This window comes from Petaurus breviceps, unplaced genomic scaffold (genome assembly GCF_028583685.1).
Source record: "Petaurus breviceps papuanus isolate PSGF00001 unplaced genomic scaffold, PetGlider_PUasm1.0 90804, whole genome shotgun sequence".
Lineage (NCBI taxonomy): Eukaryota > Metazoa > Chordata > Mammalia > Diprotodontia > Petauridae > Petaurus > Petaurus breviceps.
This window is the reverse complement of record NW_027187348.1, coordinates 2,740,623-2,766,287: the sequence shown is the minus strand read 5'-3', so window position 1 is coordinate 2,766,287 and position 25,665 is coordinate 2,740,623. Positions and strand designations below refer to the sequence as shown.

The following is a 25,665-nucleotide window of genomic DNA, read 5'->3' as shown; positions in this document are numbered from 1 at the left end:
TTTGGATGGTAGTTGCTAGTGGGACATTTTAAGTGCTGAACATGAGTTGTTTATTTTAGGCTTTCTCATCTATTCCAATAACTGGGCTTTTCAGAAGCCAACAAGAAGGTCTGGGGCTCTGATGAATACAAATAATGTACCAGTTATCTTCTGTGGATGCAGTTGCCCTGTAAGTACATGTTAATTTTAAAAATAGGAAGCAGATATTTACATTTTCTTTAAAAAAAACCCAAACAAAACCCCACATTTGAGTTTATAGAAATAAGTTTCTGGCAAGCTATAGAAGCCTGATTCTTTTTATAGGCAGATGTGTTCAGATCCGGAAAGGGGAGTTCTTGGTTTTTATGCTTGAGTAGCAAGAACAGTCATAGGAGAAGCGTCCAGAGAATGGCTTCCATTTATATTTCTTTTGAAACATAATTAGAATGACTAGTCTATCTTTCAGGTTATAACATTTGCTAGTAAACAAGTCCTATGTTTCTTCTGGAATAGTTGATAGGAGTAATTAAAATGTATGAGCCAGTGTTTTCTGGAATGAAGCATCTGAGCATTACCATCTAACTCATATCCCATCTCTCTCCTCCCTCCCCTTTCCTTGCTAAACTTCTTGAAAAATGTTGTCTGAATTCTATTTTTTCGTTATCCACTCTCTTCTCAACCCAATTGCATGTAATCATCTACACCCATCACTCTGTTGAAACTGACTTCTCTAAGTTCACAATCTAAGTTGCCAAATCTAAAGACCCTTTTAGGGGACGCCTAGGTGGCTCAGTGGATAGAGCTCTGGGCCTGGAATCAGGAACACTTATCAGCTGTGTGACCCTAGGCAAATCACTTAAGCTCTGTTAGTCTTAACCCACCAGAGAAAGAAATGGCAAACCTGTGTCTTTCTCTAGAAAACTCCCAGGACAGTGCGGTCCATGGGGTCATGAAGAGCTGGACACCACCTGACAACAACAAAAGTCTTCTAACATGTTTTATCCTCCATTAGATCATAGAATTATGGGCAGCTAGGTGGTGCAGTGAGTAAAGCGCCGGCCCTGGAGTCAGGAGGACCCAAGTTCGGTTCCGGCTTCAGACACTTAACACCCACCCACCCACACCCACACACACACACACACACACAAAAACACTAGCCGTGTAACCTTGGGCAAGTTACTTAACCCCAATTGCCTTCCAAAAGGCTAAAAAAAAGATCATAGAATTATAAGAGACCTCAAAGGTGATATTTTTCAACCTCTTTATTTGAAAGGTGAGGAAACTGAGGCCTGAGGGAGTTTAAATAACTTACCCAAGGTTAGGTAGACTGTAAACTTCAGATATAGGATGCAGGCCTATGACTCATAGCCAGTACTCTTCCCAGCATGCACTTGACTTTTCTCTGACTTGACTTGAAATCCACCCCTGCCCATACTTTCTCCTGTCTTGGCTTCCTCTGCTTCTCATCCTACTTCTCTAAACACCCTTTGTCTCCTCTCCCTGTCCTTATTGCTCCCAACTCCTTCGCAGAGGTGTTTTCCAAGGGTCTGTCTTTGGTCCTCTTCGCCCTCAACAATTCTGCTCTTGCAATCTCGTTCACTTGCATGGCTCCCATCGCCACACCCGTGCAGATGATTTCTAGCCATGTCTCTCCAGGTCTGATCTCTTTTCTGAGCTGCAGTCTCTCGTTTCCAGTTTCCCAGGGGACATTTCCGCCTGAATGTGTCACACTGGCTCTTCAGATTCAACATGACCCAAATCAAACTATTAGTTTCCCTCCTAAACCTGTGAGAAGGCAGGGAAAGGCCTGAACAAATTTGCTGTAGATCTGAGACTAAGGTCAAAAAGTTAGGAGCCAGATGAAATCTGTGACTTTTGAAGAAAGAAAAAGAGCAAAGAACCATAGTTGGAGGGATGAGGATAGGCTTTATGACATTGAGTTTGCTGAGAACTGTGACTGAGGGAATGGGGGGGGGGGGGAGGACCTTCTTCCAGGACTGCCTTCCACACAGTGAAACACATGTCTAATATATAACATATACATACACAATGTACTCACTAGCTAGCTTCTTCCCAACATAGTTATTAAAGAATTTTAGCTTTAGAAAGAATCTTCTAGTCTAACCACCCACTCAATGCAGGGATGCCCTCTCTCACAAAGGTATAAAATGGGTGGGGGGCAGCCCTAACCAGATTTAAATATAATTGAGAAATATTTAATGAAATAAATAAAAATACAACAAAATAGATAATGTTAATTTGTGGTTTTCTAAGTCAATACATGATTGTAGGGATCCTTATATATGATTGATACTATTCCTTTTTTAAATTAAATTATTTATTTTTAGTTTTCAATAATCACTTGCATAAGTTTTAAATTTTCTCCCCCTCCTTTCCTCCCCAAGAAGGCTTGCAATCTGATATGGGCTGTATACATACATTCTTATTAAACACATTTTCACATTAGTCATGTCGCATAGAAGAATTATACCAAATGGGAAAAACCATGAGAAAGATAAGAAAATAAAATAAAACAAAATAAAAAAGAAAATAGTATGCTTTGTTGTGCATTCTGGCTCCATAGTTTTTCCTCTGGATGTGACTGGCATTTTCCATCATGTTCTTTGGAATTGTTTTAGGTCTTTGCATTGCTGAGAAGGGCTGAGTCTATTAAAATCAGTCTTCACACACTGTGGCTGTTACTGTGTACAATGTTCTCCTGGTTCTGCTCCCCTCACTCAGCATCAGTTCATATAAGTCTTTCCAGGTTTCTCTGAAGTTTGCCTGCTCATCATTTCTTATAGCACAATAGTCCATTACATTCATATACCACAACTTGTTTAGCCACTTCCCAACTGATGGGCATCCCCTTGATTTCCAGTTCTTGGTCACCACAAAAAGAGCTGCTATAGGTGTTTTTGTACATGTGGATCTTTTTCTGAGTGGCACTATTTCTACTTGGGTTTGACAATATTGTCCTATAGCATCACTGATATTCATCCTTAATTCAACCCATCAGCTATCTCTTAAGTAAGTTCTATGGGGGTGGGGTGGGGATGTAGTATTCTAAGCACTGGGAATACAAGACAAAAACTAGGAAGAATACTTGCAGTCTGTACTGGGGGATGCAGCATGTCTCGTAAGTACATGTAAAGAAGTACTGTGGATAAAAAAGTAAGGCTAATTTCAAATCTTTTAAAGGCTTTGAATCACAGGGAAAAGGATATGAAAAAGTTTCATGTAGGAAGGAGCACCAGAGCTGTGCTTATGGTAGAGAGAGGTAAGGAGGGAAAATATTCCCAATGTGGGAGAGGGTGCAAAGGCAGAGGGTGGGAAATGAGATTATGTGAAACAGCTATCAGGTAAGTTTAACAGAAAAAGAGAGTGTATGAAGGGGAGTACAATGAAATAAGAGTGGAAAGGTAGATGAAAACTAGGTTGTGGAGGGATGACGTGCTTTGCATTTCAGGCTGAAGACTTTATCAGAGGGACAATAGGGAGCTATGGAAGAATTTAGTATATGATCAGAACCAGAGTTTAGGAAAGCTGTTTGGAGAATGGGTTGGAAGGGAGAGACTAGAGATAGGGAGACCAATGAGGAAGCTGTAGTGTAGTCCCAGCAAGAGGTGATAAAGGCATTGACTGAGATAGAGAGTGGAGGAAGGGAGACAAAAGGGCACCTGCAGTTTTCTGACTCTGTTCTCTTCCATTTTTTGAAAACCGGGACATTTGCCCTTCTCCAATCTGGTGGTACCTTTCCATTTTCCTTGAGCATTCAAATATCACTGACAGGGCTCCACAACCACTTGTATGTGCCATATATGTGTGTATTCTCTCTCTCCATGTATGTATAAAATATACACACATGCATGTGTCTGTATGTGGTGTATATAGCCAGGTGCTTTGAATTCAAAGGTAATTAGGTGCTCTCTTGTTATTATTATTAGATACCCTCTATCATGCCTTTCTTCCCTAGGAAACTCATCACTGGGAAATGTGCTGTAAGACTGAATCTGCCTGGCACTTATATCTCATTCATACCCTTTGCCCCTCGGGCAGATTGGACGAGGGCAGGACCATGAGCTCTATGGCATCTATTTTAAAGGGGAGCCTGGAATAGATTTTCTCCCCATTTCCTCCCAGCCTCACTGCTTCTGGACTTCTCTGGAACTCTCCTACAAGCTGGAGTGCTCACTACTTCTCATCCCCTCCCTTTACTGCTTTCCAGATTCCTTTTGTGTTTTATCTTCCCCCACTCAATTGTAAGCTCCTTGAGGGCCAAGACTGTTTTTGTTTTAATTTGTGTTTGTATTCCCAGTGCTGAGCACAGTGTCTGGCACAAAGTAGACTCTTAATAAATGTTTATTGATTGGCTATTCCTCTGAGTATAAATTAATTCCTTGCTTCTCATTTTAATTCTCTTATTGCCAGCATAATATTCTTCTTGGCATACAAACAAAACCCAGAAGCAAAAGAAGTACTTAGCATCTTTTCCTTCTATTTTATCTGTTACCAACCTCTCATTCCATCCTGTCTTTCCCCCACCCCAGTCCTGTCCCTCCTTTGATGCCCCTGTTTCTCCCAATACAGCTTTAAACATCCTCCTCATCCTTAGCTACCCTCAGCCCCAGCCTCAGCCTCAGCCTCCAGATGCCCTGAGCTTTAGTTCCCCCCATCCTGCTTTCACAGGTCTCTGTTACCTGGTCTTCCTTCCATCTTCTGGACAATTCCTTTGAAAATTAGAGTTGGCTGAAGGGATTCCTGCGGATCAACATCACTTTCTTCAGATCCCATTTTTCTTCTTCATTGGTCTGATTTCCCTTTATGACTCCAGAACTCCTCTTTCTCTCAGGCTGATACCTTTGTAGTACTTTAGCTTATGGGATCCTACCTACCTGTCCTCAAAATCCTTGAGGATCTGATCTTCCAAAGTCTAGGATGCACACCAGCCTCTGGCCAGATTTCTCATCTTTATAACAAAGTATGGCAGGAGCTGGTCACTCTGCTGGAGTTTCCAACATTTCTGCCCCCACAACCTCTTCTCTGTTAGTGAGATCCAGAATAGAATTTCCCCTTATTGGTTCCTCTACTTTTTGAAGGATGGAATTATCACTAAGGTTAGTTAGGAAGTCACTAGCTACTCTGTTTTTGGCAGAGAGGGGGAGTTACAGTAGTTGTCTGGATAATTGAACCCTATCCTCCATCATCATCATACCCCTATGTATTCCCGTAATGCCTCATCTAATTCCTCTTTCTGACCAGGTGATCTGTAGTATACTCCATGACGAAATCACTTCTGTTTCACCTTCCATTGACCTTCATCCAAATGCATTCTGTCATACTTTCTCTCCTTCCCTTTGGCTCCTGGATGTCCTTATGACTTCTTACTATAATGCAACCCTATCTATCCTATTTCTTTTGAATCAGACAAACCCATCCAGAGCCAAGGTGTAGTCATGAATTTCATCTCACCAAATCTGGTGACGTCTATAAGGTCAAATTCTTCCCTATTTTAAAAAAGATTCTATTTTATTTTATCTTCAGTTGCAAATTCTTTCCCTCTCAGTTCCTCCTCTACCACCCATTGAGAAAGCAAGAAAAGCAAAATAACTACTTTATATATAATTTCCTTGTATTTATTCTCTTTATATTTATTCTGAATGTACATATATATATATATATATATATATATATATATATATATATATATATATATACATGCTCTCTCTTCCTTCAGAATATAAATTCCTGGAGAATGAGGGTTGTTTCATCCTTTATATATGTATCCCTAGTGCCTAGTACAGTGCTGGTCCTTCGTAGGCATTTAATAAATATTGATTGACTGATTCTAATTGTCAGCTGCATATTTAAGTCTCTAATTTTCTTTCATAGATAAGTCTTTGGCAGAGAATTTCTGAGATTGTCTATATTCACCAGACGAATACTACTAGATTAATAAAGTCTTTTATGGAAAATTAGATGTGGCTTTTGCTTTGGAAAGTGGTCTCTTTTCTATCTGCTGTATACTAATTACCAGCGTGATAGTAAAAAAGACACTTTGAGATACAAGTTTGCAATTAATTAGGGAAACTCCCAAGCGTTCATTCTGGAGGCTGATGGGGAACTATGTCTTAATTGTTGGAGCTCCTTAGTTAAGTTCAGAATTCCTGAGAATGAATTCTGCTATGGTTCCCCTTGGGACCCTTGGCCCAGTAGTGTCCTGACTGCTTCAGTTTTTCTTATCTGTAAAATCAATGTTGTCTCTCCAGACGGTGCTTTGCCAGCCTTCAGGTGTTCTACAAAAGTGCATGAAATACAAGGGCGTTTGTCAAGATTAACCTTTCTGAAAAGGGCGGCACTCCTGAATGGCAGCTGAGAATCATTTTGGATCTTCTCCTTCTGCATGCTGATTGCTTTGAGCAAAAAGAAGCAAGTATGTTAATAATGGACTCTAAATGAGTGTGTTTACACAATATTTAGTAAGTGAAAGCTCCTAATTTTCTCTTCAGCATTACTTCACTGGTTTCTTAAATAGCTTTTCATTTCTGTTTATTTTTTTTTCCCCCAGACTGCTGGCTTGATAGTCTTTTCAAATAGTCCATCAGACCTCAGAAACTCAGACAACCTTCTTTGGGGGAAGTTCCCATTGGAGATTTCCATAGGAAAGCTTTTACTGACTTGGTAAGTGGTCTTGTATTTTTAAGACATTAATAATTTTTCTGATTTGGTACCTCCCCCGGTGGCAGAGGGGAGGACAGATGAAAGAAAAACCTATACACCTCACCTGCCAAGGAAAATAGTATTAAGGAATGACAAATGAGTAAAACAGGCCTCAAAGTGCTCGTCAGGGATAATTTATGGTATGCCCTTCCACTGATCTGGAGAAGTTATATTTTTTCACATGAAGAAAATCAGTGTTATTCCCTTTAAATGATTTGAAATAATAATAGGTAAAAATACAGTTGGTTGTTTTAAAAAATCTTGTTCATTTGACACTTTCTCTGTTATTCAAGTCTTCTGCAAATCTGCAATACAATAATAACTTGGTCAGGATGGTCAGACTTAGAGTAACTGTAGGTACTCTAAGATCTTGAAATATCTGTCTTCAATTAAGTAAATGTTCAATTCAATTCAAAAAACATAACAAGAGGAAAGAGTGTTGTATTTGAAGCTTGAACATCTGGGTTCAAATCCTGGCTCTTCCACTTAGGACTTGTGAGTCAGTCAACATTTATCACATGCTTACTATATGCCAGGTATTGTGCTAAACACCGGGGATACAAATAAAGGCAAATACAGTTCCTTTCTGCAAGGAGCTCACATTCTAATGGGGGAGACAACATACAAATAATTAGGGACATACAAGAGACCGATGGATGGACGGATGGATGGATGGATGGATGGATAGGTAGATAGATAGACAGAATAGATGAGAGATAGTCTAAGAAGGGTAGGCATTAGCAGTTGGGAGGTCTGGGAAAGGCCTCTTACAAAAAGTGGGCTTTGAGCTTAGACTTCAAGGAAGGCAAGGAAACTGAGACAGAGCTGAGGGGGCTGCACATTCCAGGCAAACACAGTATAGCCAGCCAGCATGAAGGTGCAGGTGGAAGTTGGATAAACATGTTCTAGAACAGCAACTAAGCTACTGAAGTTGGATCAGACAGTGTGTGGAGGGGAGCTAAGGTATAAGAAGCCTGGAGAAGTAAGAAGGGACCAAGTTAAAGAGAACTTTAAATGTTAAAGGGAAGACTTCACATTTGGTTCGGGAGAAACTGGGGAGCCAGTGAAGGCCATCGAACAAGGTACCTCCTCTATCTGTTGGACACACAATTTAGAAAATCACCTTGGCAATAGAAGCTGGTAGAGGATGGGCTGAAATGAAGAGAGAGGTGAGAGAGGAAGAGAGATGAGTTAGAAGGCTGTTGTAATAGTCTAGGCTGGAGATAGCTTGGGAGAAGTCACCTATTCATTTATCCTGGTCTTCATGAGGAGGTGGATTCGATGGCCTCCATGTTTCCTTTTGGCTCAGTCCATAATCCTATTTATTAAGCACTTACCACATACTGGGTCCTGGGGATACAAAGATGAGAAATGACAATCCTTGCCTTCAGGGGGCTTATATTCTAATAGGAGGGATGTGATAAGAACTGGAGTAAGAACAAGGTAGAGTTTGAGTTTCTGTCCCCAGCATCTAGCATGATGTCTGACACACAGTGAGCACTTTGTAAAATGAATTGAACTGCAGGAAGGTTTTGCAGAAGTGCCATCTGAGCTAAATTTTGAAAGAAGAAAATCATTTCAGCCAGAAAGATTAAAGTAGGTTGAGTAGGACATTTTTTTGTGTTAAGTATTTTTTAATATTTCCATTTCTTTGAAAACTAGTGATCCCTATGATAACACTCTATGAATGGAATACTTGATTAGCCAGAGTTTCCCCAATTCACCTGTGGGGTCCCCTGAGAATCCGTTGTCTGAATTGGCTATTTTGGCAAACTGAAATGTTTCAGTAAAGAACCTTTACAAAGGTTCTTTTAACTGCTATCCCTAAAGATTACTTGATTGCGAGTCTATCTGGTATCAGATGCTTCCTCTTGGAGTTTTTCCACCATTCCCACGATGCTGGCAGGATGCGCAGGAAGGGCCAGTTTGTTTAGCACTTGTAGAGAGAGGGAGGAAAACCAGCAGGGTGGCTGTGTTTGTAAACGGGACCTTTGGGACCAGAGATCCTTGGAAGGCACTAAGGCCTAGTGAACGAGGGTCTATAGTGAAAGTTCTCTTTTCCTTGGTTCCATGTCATGGTTCCAAGCCCCTATGATAGCCACAGGCTCCTGCCAATTTTTGAACCTGTGTTTACCTGCCGGGTTTGCACCTCAGAGGCACGTCTCCTGCCTCTGTGCTGAGAAAACAAATCCCTGTGCGTGTTCCTTTTAAAATTAGTTTTTAAGAGAAGTTTGATTCATTTCATTGATTCTGCCTGGAACAAAAAAGGATAAAACAAATACTGATTTTCAGGGATATGAATTTCTTCTTCTTCTTTTTTTTTTTTGCCTCAGAGGGCTGTGTTATCCAGGAGTGTTTGCTAAGTGCTCCATTTCATGGGCTTTAATGAAAGTCTGGGGCCCTATTTTTCTTCTAGATCAGTTTGTGGGGGGCCATATTTCTTTCATATGAAATTTGGAATCTCTGGCTTTGGATGTTATCTTGACAGAAGCAGATGAGCTGGCAAAGGAAGATGTGGAAGGTCTTTTAGACTAGGAAGACCTAATAATTGTAGATGGATGAATTTTGTGCAGGACATTTTGGGGACTGCCATTGCCTCTTACTTGGAGGAAGCAAACTTCACCAAATAAATCCCGCTTTGGAAAAGGAAAGCAGTGTGCAGTCTCATCTGCTCTGTTCCAAGCTTCATCCAAATAAGATTGCTCCACTTCAGTTTATGCTGCCCCCCCCCTTCTTGTCCAGTGTATATGCATACCCACAGCCAAAAAGATGGAATCAACACTTAGCTGCCAGTGATTAAAACTCAAGGAAAGTACAGAAGGGCAAGTGTTCCTGTCTGGAAGTTGCTGAGGAAATAGTTGTAATAACTTTACAATAGGTTACGTAAGAATTATTTCTACCTTTAGGGTTTGACTTTAATATTTATCTATTAACTGTTAAAGATGATCAGACCAGTTTTTTTTCCCATAAAGGAAATGATATGTGTCTGTAGGAAATGATAACATTGACATGAAGATATAGGACATATCAGATAAGAGGAGATCCAACATGGCAGAAGGGGTCAAGAACTGTCCTGAGAGTCAGGAAAAACTGAGTACAAGCCCTGCCTCTTCCAAGTACTTGCTGTGCAAATGTGGGAAACTAAGTTAATAAACTTCAAGTGTCTCAGACAACTTGATTAAAACTATAATTGATCCACGATCACTTCTTATCTGCCTACAATGTGCCAGGTAGTGGAAGAACAAAGACAAAAAGGAATCACCTCTGCTCTCAAAGACCTTATGTTCTATTGGGGAAGACATAAATATATTCAAAGTATAAGGGAGTTTTTTTCTGAGGAGGCAGTGGGAGGAGGGGCTGGGAGACAGGATCAGGAAAGGCCTAAGACTGAAGATGGGGCCTTGCAGACTGTGACTTCACTGGAGGAAGTTTTTCCAACTAAATTAACAAATTAGGGTGGCCAGGTGGCTCAGCGAGTAAGAGCACCGGCTCCAGTGTCAGGATGACCTGGATCAAATCTGGGCTCAGATACTCAGCGCCACACCCAGAAATAACTGGCTGTGTAACCTTGAGCAAGTTACTTAACCCCGATTGCTTTAAAAAAATTTTTTTTTTTAAATCTGATGGTGTCATTGGAGGCCCTTTTTTATTTCCAGTCTGTTTTAGTTTGGTTTCCTCAAGGAATTCCATCATGAAAGTCAAGCTCTTTCCCTCAGCTTCCTCTTCATCCTGAGTCCCTGAATCTAAGTGACTTTAACTCCCTAATTTCAGAAGAGTCGAATCATCACCTTTCAAGTGGCTCTCTGGAGCCAGTTCACACAAGTTGGAGAGATGGATTGTTAGGTTTTCATTGTGAGCATTTATACCTGAGAAATCAGGAAAAAATTAAAGTTTAGATTTATTATTTTGTCAATTGTCCAGACCAGAGATGTCAAATTCATGGTCTTTTGGCCCAGTGGGGCCAGAATGAGATTAAAATGCAGTTGGGAAAAATCTAACAAAATAAATAAAAAATATAATACAATATAGATAATGTTAATTTGTGGTTTTCTAAGCAGTATGCAGCCTGTAGGGATCCATTTCTATGTGAATTTGATACCACTTGCCTAGACTGAAGAAAGGGTTGGAGAAAATGTTAGCAATGGAGATTAAACTTCAAAGTGTGTTGTGAGGACATTTTTTTTTCTTGGAGACTAGTTAGACATGCAGTAGCACAATCCTGTTCTTACTGCACTTTCTAACATCCTTTAATAAGTGTTTCAATCAGTAACTCTGTCCTTTTAACATTCTCCTTGATAACTTCAAAAGAAGCGTACTTTCTTTTTCCTTCCAATAAACATCTTCCTTACCCCTTCTCTTACCTCATCTATAGGGTGCAAGGAAAAGACTCTTATCTTGATTCAACAGAGCTAAAACTTCCAACTTTCTCCCCTTTCCTAACTCTTTGGTTCTTCCCTCTTCTATCTATCTAGGGGTAGGGGCAAAACACAGAAACAATAGGAATGGGGTAGAAGAGTGGTTAATGTGGGGATTGCTTCAATAAGCTTATATATTTAATGATCTTTGTGCTGGACTGGTAGCCTGACTGCAGGATAGGGGCTGGAGAGGAGCCCTGAGCCCAAGTGAATCTGGCTAAGTCTCGACCTCTAAAGAGTCGGAACCAGGCTTTCCTCATTCTTCTAGCTCCTTATAACCCTCACCTCAGAGCAAAACTCAGGGGGAAATGTCTAAACAAAGTTTAGGAATGGTTCATTTCTAGATTCTCTCCTAAAAGGTATTAACAGAGTCTTTTCTGAAAAGTTGCTCAATATCTAGAGTAGTAAATATCAGGTATAGGACAGCTAATTTTTCTTCCATCATTAAAGAAATACTTAAAATATAAAATATACAGAATGTGTGTTGTCAAAATATTCAGAATAATGCTTAGAACATGAAAGAGTAATCCCATCATTATTATTATAACTTCCCAGAAGCTTATGGTCTTGATGAAGAGGCATTTCATTTTCTCTTCTGCCCTATTTTATTTGTATAGCTCACAGTTCCAAATCTCTTGTTGAACTCTACCAGGTTTAAGCCTTTTAAGTCCTTTCATATGTAGTATCCTTCTGGGAGCTGTCATCTTTTTCTTTAAGAATTTGTTGCAAACCACCCTCAGAGAAAGAGGGCAAGCAAGTATAGTGTGGTCTTATATAGATACATATGAATGTATTGTCTGTAAATAAGTGTGATTATAGATATCTGAGTATATGTATGTGCATGTATGTATATGGATATACATATGTCTATGTATGTATATATGTGTATATATTTACATATACATACACACATATATACATACATGCTTAATTGTAACCTTCTGGGAGGGAAGGAAGGATAAAAAAAGAACAAAGTACACAGCAGAGAGCAAAAGAAAACTTACAAGGAAGCAAAGATGGATAGCTCTGAACACAATGTGTAGTATTTTTTATATAGGCTTTCTTGAAATGCAAATTTATTGCTGTATATTTTGAATCCTCTTTTACATTCTGCTGTGCACATGGCAATACTTTTTTTTCTTTTCTTACTTTGTATTTAAATTTAAAATAAATAAGTTTTTCAAAAAGTTGTTGCAAAGATCACCTCCTTCTGGGCAACCAGCATCCATAACCAGGAACTCCTGACCTCAATATTTCAGTATCACCGTTTGGTCATTTGTACTCATAGAAGGAAAGACAAATCGGAAGAGGCGACTAGGGTCCTAAAATCTAGTTTCAGTCTCACTTACAAAAGAAAAACCCGTTCTTGTTGCCATGTGTTATTAGTTACTATTGTGGGGGGTTTTGGGGACGGTGAGGAGAGATGGACCCTCCCTCTCCCCAGTATTAGAAATTTAAGGGAAAATCCTAGCACGCTGGAGGGAGAGCAAGAGTCACTCTTTGGGCATCCCCTCCTGACTCAGTGGTCAGTCCTCTTTGACACAGCCTCCCCAACCCTCTCCTCACCCACATATGGCGACAAGGGTCGCCGTATGACCAATGAGGCATTACTGTGTCATGCTAACCTCTAAGTCCTTCAGGATATGCTACAGGCGGTGGCCCCTACAGGCCCAGTCTGCCAGATCAGGGTTCCCTTGTATGTCCCCACTACATTAGCAACTAAGACAGACCTAGGAGGAGCCCCTACAACGTGCAAGAAAACCCAGAGGTGATGGAGTTCTAGTTCTTATTTCGATTGGTGACTTTTAAAAATCACATTTACAAGGTTATGTAAAAAAGAATCACTGTTTTCATAAAAAGACAGGAGCATCCAAGGAGATAGATTTTAGAGCTTTTGTTAGTTATGTTCAAAGACATGCTTGTAATTTTTGCAGGGCTGTGGATTTATCACCTAAACAAAATATTGGAAAATTCCACTAAAATGTAGGGTGAGGAAAATGAGGATGAGTGAGTGCTGAGTGTGGGTAATGGGATGAGCCCTGGATTTGGAGCCAGAGGCATTGTGTTCAGATCTCAGCTCTGCCACATATTACTTACATGGCTTTCTCTTGGTCTCATTTGTTTTACATGTGTCAGGAGGGGATTAGAATAGATGATCTTTGTGTTCCCTTACAATCTTAAATCCTAGGCTCCCCAGTGTCCTATTTTGGGTGAGGGAGAAGTCATTCTGAGTGTGGCATGTCAGAAAAAACAATTTCTATGACACGTGTGCATGGTGGCTCGTCAGCCTGTACCCAAGAAAGTCATCTTGTGTCCTATCAGGTGCAAACAGTGATTTCTAGACTATTCACAGTAATGCAATGTTGGTTAAGTATATTCTAACTACCTGTGATTTCAGGGCAATTTGCCTAAATGAGTGCTTAAACTAGTCTCAGGGTTTTGCAATATATTCATTGGGCTTTCCATTTCCTGGGCTGGGCGGTAAGAGTGGAAGCTTGTGATTTAAGCAGGCAGTGCCTTCCCTCCCTCCCTCCCCAGGCCTAGTTGTAGGTGACCATTTAAGATTATTTAATGGCAGTCATTTTCTTATGAAAATTAACCTGGTCCAAAAGATCCTTTAGAAAAAAGCTAAAGAATATTATAGCCTGAAAGTGTTGTGTATATAAGTTATTTCTTCAAAGATATTCATAATGGCAATTTGTTATTGCAAAAAACTAGTTACCTAAATGTCCAACAGTGGGCGAATGGATAAACAAATTGTGGCACATTAATGTAATAGGATATTATAATGTAATTAAGATGTGTGAGTATGAGGAATATAAGGAAATATGAAAGGGAAAACTATTAAATAATGCAGAGTAAAAAAAAAAGTAGATCCAGAAGAATAGAATACATATTATGATCATTTAAAAGGAGGAAAAAATGGATGGGAATGGATAGATATGGAGAAAGGGTAAAATAATACTGTTATGACATTTGAAGGGATGAATTTCTTTTAATTATAAATAGTTGCAAAGTAATATTAATTCATTGTGTTGCTGTTCAGTATTGATTATAAGAAATCATTTTTTAACAACAGAAAATGTTAAGGGAGGGGAGGCTTGTTGTTGGATACAGTCTACTCTGTGGCAACAGAGCTCCCAAAGACTGTCCCCCCACCCCAATTTCCGTTCATCTTGAATGAATATGCAGATTACGCCTACTCTTCTTCTAACTTGGGTCTACCAAATCAGCACTTTGAGTTTGGGGTTCTTTTAGGGTAGAAATTATTCAGAGCTCTCCACTGTTCTTCCCACTCAATGCCTTGAATGTTCTGATATGACACGGAGAAGCTTTTATATTATATATTAAATCGCTTTCTCCATGTCAAATTAGTTTGCTAAATTGCTTTCTGCATGTTGCTCCTCAATAGCATAGAACCCCTCCTCTTCTGCATGGATGCAGATATTCCTAGTAGCATTTTGCTGTCATGAAATATGACTTATGGAAAATATGATTGAATATACAGTCAGTGACTTTGATTTGAATGTTGCAGGTAGTTATGTAAATGACGTTGAAGGAACAGGCAGGACTGTGGCATTAGGGATGTGTTTAGCAACTAAATTTAGAGAAATGCAGGAAGGGGAATATCCTGGAATTATAAGGGTGATGCTGCCTATTAATTTTAGTGATAGCCAATATTTTTAGAGAGCTTTATGGTTTGCCAAGTGAATTACACATATTACCTCCTTTGATTCTCATAGCAACCCAGGTAAGTAGAAACTATGGATGTTTTTAACCCTTCCCTTCTTCCCTTTATAGATGAGTAAACTGAGACTCCCAGAGGTGTCCATTGTCCGACTGCTAGTAAATGTTAGAAGCCTGATTTAATTCAGTAGCAATCCTCTAAATGTGAAGGCTTTACATCAAGAAATAAGCCCTATTTGAATGATTCCTTGAAACAAGGCAAGAATTATAGACTATTTAAAATAAATTTGGTGTCTTGTCTATATTTGTAAAATATATTTTAGACTCCTTTTATTTATTTATTTCTGATGCAAACTTGTGAATTTATCCCTGTAGGGGAACTGGCTACCTAGGCAAGTAGGCAATCCTTTGGTAATTCAGCATTAAGAAGTTGCAATGGACGTTTGAGATGTTAAATGACTCACTCCTGGTCCCATAGCCAATATGACGGCTCAGAGGCAGGATTTGAACCCAGGTTTTCCTGGCCTCCCTAGGCAGCCTTCAAAGATCCACATCATATTGCCTTCCCCTTACAGTTTGGTAAACTGGGGTAAATGGGTGAACCTGTCTTTTTGCTTAGCGAAGTAATCCCAGGGTCACAAATTCTTTGCTCCGAATAGCAGACCACAGTCACACCTATCTGTTGTTTTGAGGGAATTCTTACTAATGATCACTTTGAAAAAAAATAGAGTTGGAAAAAAGATATCCCCAGGGGTGGGTTTGTAGATTTTGGTAGGGAATAATTTGTACCATACATGATAAAAATTTGGATGCTTCTCTTCTAATTTCTCTGTCAAAAAGCAGCATGATTCAGGGTTGAACATTTTTAAATACAGGTTGTAAAGCATTTGATATGAAAGGTGTGCTATTAGCATAAGGTATTATTATTTCATCTAACAGGAGAAAAAATTAATAGCTCCCAAATTATTTTACAATCTTTGTTTTGCGCTTCAAGGCTAAAATCCTCACTAATGTGGATCGCGTGGTCCTATGAGAAAACATAGAGCCCAAACTCTCAAATATTTTTGAACTGCCAAATTCATCAAGGAAGGAGAGTCTTTGGGGTTTTCTTCCTGCCTCTGTTCCTTTATGATGATGAGAGGATCTTAAATGATAGCCCTATTTCAGGAGCTGAATTACACTCTCTCAAAGCAGGGACTTCTAATAGTCAGAACAGAGTGATTCTAGCAGTGCCTTAGGAACACAGAAAGCATTTTACATTGTTTTGAAAGAGGGCCACTAAATATTGCATGTAGTTTCTCTCCATCAGATTGTTTATTTCTCGGCATTTTAAAAAGATACTTAATTTTTCTCGGTAGCTATTTTTGTCAATACACTGGGGAAAGAGATTTTTAAGGGCAAAATTTGCATGGGGTACGCCAAGAGCTGGTATTTTCCTGGAAGGCTGCTCACTACTTGCATAAAAATAAATCTCGCACTGCTCTCCAGAAAATGTCCTTGGCATTTGGTGTACTCTCTAAGCAGCATCCCGCATCTAAGATTTCAGAGAAAGGGGGGAAGAAAAGATCCCGATTTGGTTTATTTGTTTGAATGTATACTTCGATTTCCCTGGAAAACAGAAACAGGGCACTAGAGGGCGCTATCTGATTTGCTTTTTAACTCGGTAATGCATCTGACTCTTGCAACTATCAGTGGGTTCTTTTAACCTCAACCAAATGGGAATAAAAATAGGGTGTGAGGACCTTACTCTACCCACCCCCCCTACCCCGCCCCCACTCCAGGTTCAGAATGGGGTAGGTGTTTAAAAAATTCTGAATTATTAAAGAAACCTTTTTCTATTACTATGGGCTTTCACGATTGTCATCTTGTAATAATTTTTAAATTCCTTTGACTGGAACAAAATTTATTGAATTCCAAGCTTTCCCGAAATGTCAGATGATTCTTAAAATAGCTAGGAAATTAAGCAATGTAAAACAATTAGCGCTCTTGAGTTTTCCAATTAGCATTTTCCAACGCTTTGACTGTAGCCCTCCCCATCACTGAGCTCAGAACCAAGGATAGATAGAAGTCCCTCTTGGAAGAAACATTTGGCCTGGAGGGACTGGCTGCTTGCTTTGATAGGACACAGATCAAGAGCTGACGAGGCTTCCCACTAGATTCTGTGGGAATCCTTTTAAAAGATTCTGTGACACGGAAGTCACTTCTTTTCTTGCTTACAGCTAATGCTCTAACACTATCTGGTGTCTTTTTCGAAGGCATTTCCAGGAGATGACTGGAAAAGATAGCTTATTATTCCCATAGTGTAGATGAGGAAATAGAGATGTAGATATAGCGGGTGATTTATGGTCCGAATAACGAGTCTGTAGAAGAACTAGTTTCCTGACTTCCATTCATCTTGAGAGTGGAAGAAGCTTATAGAGCTATCCTTATTGAAGGCTGAAGCAATTAACTCGAATTATTTAAAGATCTGACCTATCCCAGTTAAATTCAAAGTGAAGGAAATGGGATGAGAACATTTCAAGCTACTAAGGATAATAAGCTGAGAAAGAGACTGGGGCTAGGGATGGGGGCGGGGAGGGGTGGAGTAGATCCTGGCCTTCTAGCAAATCATTTTAAATAAGAAAACCAGTAAGATTAGAAGGGACCCTACAAACTATCTACTTCAATCCCCTTTCCTTACCGATGAAGAAACTGAGACCCAGAGAAGTTCAATGACCTTCCTGAGGTATTTTAAGTATACTAAGTAAGATGCTGCCCTGCTCCAGCCTTGGTTCTGAACTTGTATTTCATGAATGAGGAACTCCCTCTACCAAAGGAGATCTCCAGCTCTTGTATAAGTGACTCTCTGAGAAAGCGTCCTGGTTCTCCCTTCTGGGGCACTTTATTGCTAGGAAATTAAGGCATATAAAACAATCAGAGGGTAAGTAATCTGCCTGACATCTCAAAGCATTCATGTACAGGAGGGGCACTTGGAGTCCACTTCCTGCCTTCTATCTAGTTTGCCAAGCTGCTTGCCAGGACGGGGTTAGAAAGTTAATAGTCATTGAAGGAAGTCACCTCTGGAGCTGGTTCATTGACTTGCTGGTTTGATAATTCTTTAGTTTCTGAAACCTTCATTAACAGAAATGATAAATTGGTTTTTATCATCCATTTAGTGTGAGATACAGAGTGGCTGTAGTTCGCACGCACTCACATGTGAGCGAGTGCACACACACACGCACACACACACACACACACACACCCTCCCCACATAGATCTAGCGTTGGAAGGGACCTCAGGGGTCATCTAGTATCAATCCTCATCATTTCACAGATTAGGAAACAGTACCAGTGAATTTAAGTCACTTACCCAATGTCACATAAATAATGAGTGGCAAAGACAGGATTTGAACTCAGGTCATTTGTTTCTGAGTCTGTCTTTTTTTTTTTTTTAAGTAATTGGGGTTAAGTAACTTGATCAAAGTTACACCCAGTTTTTTCTGGGTGTGGTGCTAAGCATCTGAGCCCAGATTAGATCCCAGATCATCCCGACACTGGCGCCTGTGCTCTTACTCACTGCGCCACCTGGCTGCCCCACTTCTGTCATTTTTCTGCACTACCTATCTGCATAGGAGCTGTTTCCTTCAAGATCAGGAAGGAGTGTGTGCTGTCTCCCACCTAATATATTCCTCTTCTGATATAAGACCATTTCTTCAACTCCCAGCATATACCTATGAGATTTTCAATGTCCAAGTAAAAGTAGGAGTCTTTTTTTCCCTCATTTTCTGGTTTGGTGCCTTTGTAGTGGCACTGGCAAAGCCCTCTGCCGAAACAAGATAGTTAAAAAACAAAAAACATTGAATGGGTTAGAACCCAGGGAGAGAGCTAGCTGCTCGCTGTAGTCCCACAACATAGATTTTCAGCTCAACATGTTCTTTGAGCTGTGAGGCTGGTGATTTTCACATGTGGGAGAGGCCCTATTGGTCACACCTACCCCCAACTTAGCAGTGCTTAGCGTCTCAGCAGTCCTAGCTACACATAAAAGCACCAAGAAGCTTAAAGGCAGGAGATATAACTTCAAAGCTTTCCTTGGGGCTAGTTTGACTTGTCTTTAACCTTGAAAGGAGAGGCACTGCATGGATGCGTTGAACAGAGTCCACATGTAGCTGCCAGCTACAGCAAATGTGTACAAATGCTATTTATCGGGGGAAAAGACTGGCCAATTGTACCTCATAATATAGCGCATCAATGGAGGGCTAATGCTGCATGAGGATCTGCAAACAGTGATGGAGCCAAATTCAGAACTGCGGCACCTCAGAGCTGAAAGGGACCTAGAGGCTGCTGAGTCCAACCTCTCTAGGTGATGCTGGGGAAGGGTGGAGGTGAATCCGGTGCTCTCTGAGGCCCTCCATCCCACTCAGGGATAACTGATTATAAGGAAGCTTTTCTGGACATAAGACTTCCGGACATCGACCTTTTTACAACTTCTATAACTGTTCTGAGTTCTGCTCCTTATGGCCAAGTAAAATGCAAGGGCTTCAAATGCCAACCAGAGGAGTCCCTGGAGTTTCTTGAGGGGGGGGAGTGACCTCAAAGCTGTCATTTCCTGGCCCATATTAAAAGTATATGAAAACTCTGATCTGCCATCACCTGCCTCCTCTGCTTACACTTTCCTTTTCTCATGAAATGTGTTTTACTTACTTATTTGTGTATATACTTATTGCTTGTTTCCATCCTTATTAGAACACAAGTTCCTTGGGCAGCTAGGTGGCACAGTGAATAGAACAGTGGCCCTGGAGTCAGGAGGACTGGAGTTCAAATTCGACCTCAGACACTTAATACAAAACTGTGTGACCTTGGGCAAGTCACTTAACCCCAATTGCCCCACCTTCCCCCTCCAAAAAAAAAAGCCTTTTACAATCTGCCTCTAGCCTACCTTTCTTGGTTTATTATACATTTCTCTCCTTTACATTCTCTGTTGCTGAATGTGACAGTCCATCTCTCATCTTGGGGTTATGTACAGTCTGTCCCCCAAGCCTGGAATGTTCTCCATCATTTTCTCTGCCTCCTAGCTACCTTCAAGACTCAGCTCAAATGTCACCTCCTACATGAAGTCTCCCCTTATGCTCCTGGATGTTAATGACCTTTCCCACTCCAGATTCCTTAACATGTGTGTGTGTGGTAGGTGTCTCCTTAACTGTGTCTATGCTGTTTTCCTGCTGTAATTCCTTGAGGGAAGAGCCTATCTTGCTTTTGCTTTGGTTTTCACTGCACCTGGCACATAGGAGGTACTTAATGCTGCTGAAAGGAATGAATCAAATCAATGAACAAGAAATAGTCCAGCCACCAAGGAGTGAGAATACTTGAACACAAAAGTTTATTGAAGCATAAAACACATTAAATTATTTGGTTGCTTTGTAAAAGAGGACAGAGTGAGTTTGGGGTGGTGGGAGAGGAATTCCTAGGTCTGCAAAAGATAAACCCGGTGGTCAAAGCTGCCCTGGCAAGGGGAAGAGAGGAGCTTGAGAGGAGGTGAACATGACCTTCTCTTGATGGTGCACAGACTGACCACTTCCAAACACCTTACAGATTTCTGTGAGCTTTCCAGCTATTTCCTCCTGACTTTGTCTTAATCCATCTCCCCAGATAACTGTGATCTGGGTGATTGCATGGATTTCTACCTTTCTCTAAACAGTAGCGCTGTTTTTGTTTGCTTCTTTCATTTCCCCCCTCCCCCACCCTCATGCTTCTTGTTTGGGGGAAGCCAAAGTTTTTGGAGGTGGCCAAGTTGAAATTTCAAGCAAGATGGACGCTCTCCACTATTAGCTTTTAGTAGCACCGGGGTGTGCTTGCTCATCCAAATAGCCTGGAATTTCCCTAGCTTCAGATTGTCCATTTTGCTCCATTTTCAGCCTTGAGGGGCTGAATACTTCTGGATGGGTTTTGACTTAGGGGCACACACTTTTAATCCTACAAGGAGTTGAAGTAAGTAAATTACAGTACTTTAAATTGAAACCTTGAGTTTATTATGAGGTTGTGCCTGATTTATACACCAAATGCCATAGTGAAATCTGGGTCAGGATGAGGAGGGCAATCCAGACTTGGAGTTCGATGGAAGAATTAGAAGCTGTGAACAGAGAGAGAATTGTTAGCATAAAACATAGTATCAGGATGGAGAAAACTGTCTGGAGGGGACCCCAGCTCAGGAGATGCTATCTGCCAAATGCTGGAAAACTTCACAGCAGGAACTGCCCTCCTTATCCAGCTGATCCTAAGCAAGGCAGGGAAGACCCAGAGCCACCCTGATGTTGAGGACTATCTCCCTGGCAGTCCTGACTGGTTCAGGTGGTGCCCGGGGCACGACCAGCAGGTCTCTAGAGTTTGCCCAGGACAGCAGTTTGGTAGAGCAAGGTCATTCCCAGCCTATTCTCCCTTCGGTGGCACCTATCTAGTTTATTGGCATAGGCATAAGGAGGTTTGGTCTTAGGGTTTTACCTCTCAGCATCAGGCATGTAAGCAATTGTAACACCTTATTATAAAGCTTCACCTCCAAGTGCTGGGATTTACCAGCCTGTTCCCATTCTCTTGTATTCAAGTTGTATGAATGTATGTATATACATACACACGTATTTGCATTTACATCTGTGGGTACCTGTTGCTTCCTACTCCTTGATCCTGTAGAATATAAGGTCATTGAAGGCACTGGACATTTCTCCGTTGCCTTTGTATTCTTAGTGCTTAGCTCAGTACTTGGTGCATAGTGGGAACTTCAAAAAATATTTAACTGAATCACCTCCATCTTAGAGAAAAATAAATGGGGACCCAGAGTCAGAAATGGCCCTGAGAAAAACTCAACAGTTTCCACATTCCCTCCATCATCTCTGGCATAGTTAGTTATGTTACTGATTTGGTTGAACTTCAAATAGGAACTATTAGGGTAAAATCACTCATTTAACTTTTCATTCCTCTCCCTATTGTGATCGACAGGAAGATCACTGGATTGACTCTTTTGGGGTCAAAGGCAGCCTGGAAAGGACCCTGTGAGGTAGGGTTAGGAGGCACCTCTACAGCTCTTGCCATCTTCTTGCAGGGTCCCCGTCACACAGCTACACAGAGGTCCATCCACTCTGCTTGTGCAAATCTGCTCACAGCCGCCATTGTCTTCACACCAGTCCAGCCCTAAAAGGAAGGCATATCAGCAGCCAATGAGGCAAACTGCACATAGAGGATTACATTTGGAACTTAAACTTATGAATTTAAAAGGAGGAGATGGAAAAGAAATAGCAGGTGCTTTTGTGATTGAAAACAACACAAAACAAGTAGTTACTTGAGGGGAAGTTAAGCCACTCTTCTGAGGAATGATGCCCCCACCCCACCCTGCCCACACACATAATGTTAGGAAAACATTCATTGACTGATCCATAACATGTCAATAGCACACACCCTAAAGTTAACTTAGGCCTTCCAAGTGTGTTGCTTTAATAATTAATGGTATTTTGGGAACGTACATACTTTTTCTCCTAATAGGTCCCACTGAAATGATCTGTTCTTTGGGCTCTTTGGTGTAATCTGTAGCGATCCTGGAATTCTGTGGACAGTTCTGAAAGACGAAACACCGGGGGACCCATCTCACCATTTCAGGCTGATCATTTATTCTTTCCCACATCCCCACCCCCAAAAGAGCCGATGACTTCAGCCTCAAGCATGACGGCTGCTTAGATTAATTAGAACCAATGCATTCTTGATCACTGAGCCCACTGGGAGCATGAATGCTCTGTGTTGAACAGAATTGGAGATACTTTCTGTACCAGGGTCAGATTATAAAGGGCTGCCTGTCCAGTGATGAGGGCTGGTTTGTCTCATTAGACGCTAATGTATGCAGAACTGGAGGGAAGCATGGTTCCTTTCAATCCCTTTTGACGAGCTTGATGGGGAAGCTAGGTGAGGTACCAGGTAAAGATTCTGTCAAATCTAACAAGAATGGTGGTGAGGGAACTACCTGGCATAGGAGAGAAAAAAACATCTTCGAGTCCTATTACCCCCAAATACAAGAAGGGTGTGTGGTGTGCTAAGGGACACCGAAGAGACTTGCTTTAGTAGCTTGTTAGTATTCAGAGAGAAGTGAGAGATGGTCATCATTATCATCATAGCCAGCATTTACACTGTGCTTTAAGGTTTGTGAGGCATTTTATGTATTTTAACTCATTTGATCCTCACAATACCCTGGTAGGTAGATGGCAATTATTTTATAGATGAGGAAATTGAGGCTGAGACAAAAAGTGACTTGCCCAGATCACACAGATAAATATACGAGGCAAGATTTGAATTCAGATCACTAAACTCAGCACTTTATCCAGTGTGTCACTTAACTACCTAATCTAGATACTCTAATTCCCTCATTTTACAGATGAGGAAACAGAGTCCCAGAAGCTTAAATGACTTGGAGAGAGAGAGCTGGACTTGGAATCACTGGAAACCTGGTTTTATATTTTACGTCTGACCAAGGGCAAGGCACTTAATTTCCCTGAGTCTCATTTTTCTTATCTGTAAAATAGGACAATGGGGTATTTATAGCATCTGTTTCACAAGGCTATTGTGAGGGTAAGTGGTCGCATAAATGGCAGCTGTTACTCTCCAGGGTCTGCCATAGGACCTTGCACATAGTAGGCACTTAAGAAATGCTTTTGAACTGAACTGAATTGTCCAAAGTCTGGTAGACAGTTAGGAGCAGGAGTTCAGGTTAAGTGCAGGGTAGTGCTTGGAACAGAACTCCTGGCTTATACCAAGAGTGGCAGCTTCTGATAGTATGTCCCCATATAGCCTTAGTGCTGAGACAGTCAAAACAAGCCTTTCCCATTGATGCTGATTCCTCACCTCCCAAAGGTGTGGAGAGGATTCTCAACGCAGCCTTTGCCAAGTGCCACAGAGAGCTTTCTAGACCACGTGTTCTTGGCCCTCACATCCCACCATCTGGGAAAAGCTCGGCAGGGAGAGAGAAGATGGAGAATTTCATTTCCCTGCCACTCACTTACAATTTTGCAGGAATATTTTTCTGAATCGCAGAGTGACACTGCACAGTGAAGGTGAACTTCATCGTAGTCCCCGATGAACTTGAAGACCGTGACGTGGAAGCGACAGGTGAGAGACACGCCATTCTCCTCAATGCCAATGGTGTTATCTTTAATATTCTGACACCTGCTCAGACAGAAAAGTGCTATTTTGCTTCTGGCACATGTTTTCTCCTCTGATACTTTATTCCTTCCGTATTCACTTTAAAATGGCATCCCTTCCAAAAAACTACCAGGAACGACCTTGTAAAAAAAAAATGTCTTTGTAAATGACCCGATACCTTCGAGACTACTAGGACTTGGGGGTCATCCTCTCTTTTATATATTATCATATGTATGTTTTGTTAAAGCACCAAGAACATATTCATTAGTACCATAACTGCAAATAAAGATTTAAAGAGAATGATTCCCTTCTACCTCAGTTTCCCATGATTGATTTTTAATCAACAGGAGATGATTCTCTACTTAATACTTTTCATCAGTTAACATTTTTTGGGGTCCATACCTGTCATTTAATTGGTATAGGGACCTTCCAATGAGGAAACGGTGGCAGACAGACCCAGATCTGCAACTCATATGCTTAGAGTAGCCTGGAACCCTGAAACACTGTGAGGTTTGCCCAAAGTCATACAAGCACTATGCATCCAAGGTAGGATTTGAACCCAGTTCTTCCTTACTCTGAGGAAAGCTCTACACCTACTCCTGGAGCTTAATTACTCTTCTATAAAATCAGGTTTCCCAAGTCACCATGAGACTTCCCATCACAGAAGTCCATGATCTCTGACAAATCCCCATTGGAGGTGGCCCAAACAGCAATGGGAGAGACACTTGGTGAGTGCTGATAGCTTGCAGCATATTGTCAAAGATGTGTGGACAGTGGGAGACAGTGGGAATGAGACAGATGGTATCACTGAAGACATGATAAAGAGGCAGAGAAGAGCAGTGCTGGACTCGGTGGGGGACCTGGATTCAATTCCTTCCTGCCTCTGAAGCATATTATCTGTGTGGCCTTGGGTAGGTTACTTAAGTCATTCTCTGGGACTCAGTTTCCTCATTTCTGAGATGAAGAGGTTGGATAAAATGGCTTCTGCCATCCCTTCCAACTCCAAATCTATGAGTCAGTGACTCTCTATATGACTGGGAAAGGAATATGGATCAGTCATGAAGCAAGAATGAAGCACCCTAAGCCTTGCATGCCCAAAATATTATAAGAAAGACCACCAAAGCATTGAGTATATCCTCTATGGAAGGACAAGGCCATGCATCACACAGGATGAGTAAGACTGGTTAGGTTGTGATTTGTTTCTGAGGAAGGAGTATCCATATTGATGAAATCCTAGATCCATCTAAATCAGAAGATTATGCCATGGAAAAGTCCTTGATTTGAAACTTATTGCCAAGGCTTAGCACATGCTATAGGGCCATTGGTGCAGGGATTCAGGGATTATGGAATGATGGAGAACTGGAAGGGAGTCTAGGGGTCACTAAGTCTGGATCAGGGTGGGGGTGGGGTGGAATGGGAACAGCAAAGGGTGATCTTGGAAATGATGTGACATGGGTCCTACCAACCATAGCCTGTGCTTCTGGTGACATTCTTTAGTGACATTCCCTAAGCTTGGCATTTGCATCCCTTAAGACAATCATCACACTGTCTGAGCAGGGAGCCATGGCATCAGGAACATTCTTCCAAGTGGTGAAGGACTGATGCTCCATTGACAGGAAACAGATAGAGAGTTATTTTCTCCTCCCTATGGCTTTTGCCCCCCAACCCATGGTTTGGAGAAAATTAGAATTGGAGTTATCTCCAGAACCTAGTGT

At 41.1% G+C, this 25,665-nt stretch overlaps 1 protein-coding gene and 1 long non-coding RNA gene across 3 annotated transcripts in view; one reads left to right on the top strand and one right to left on the bottom strand.

Annotated features, from left to right (window-relative positions):
- LOC138147556 (uncharacterized) overlaps window positions 1-24,551 on the top strand; it is a 102,920-nt gene extending 78,369 nt beyond the window's left edge. Inside the window, exons 2-5 of one of the 2 annotated variants that reach the window (XR_011164844.1) lie at window positions 6,249-6,412; window positions 6,548-6,660; window positions 23,822-23,917; window positions 24,373-24,551. This is a non-coding gene — a long non-coding RNA (uncharacterized lncRNA). Of the gene's footprint in view, window positions 1-6,248; window positions 6,459-6,547; window positions 6,661-23,821; window positions 23,918-24,372 lie in introns of both variants that reach the window. The other variant, XR_011164843.1, reaches the window with a different exon arrangement.
- Window positions 20,615-25,665, bottom strand: part of TECTA (tectorin alpha) — an 84,044-nt gene continuing 78,993 nt past the window's right edge. The window contains exons 20-23 of the mRNA XM_069070065.1: window positions 23,812-23,974; window positions 22,292-22,379; window positions 21,842-21,958; window positions 20,615-20,906 (exon numbers count right to left, since the gene is read on the bottom strand). Coding sequence (XP_068926166.1) covers window positions 20,806-20,906; window positions 21,842-21,958; window positions 22,292-22,379; window positions 23,812-23,974 — 469 coding nt within the window. The 3' untranslated portion in view covers window positions 20,615-20,805. The remainder of the gene's footprint in view (window positions 20,907-21,841; window positions 21,959-22,291; window positions 22,380-23,811; window positions 23,975-25,665) is intronic.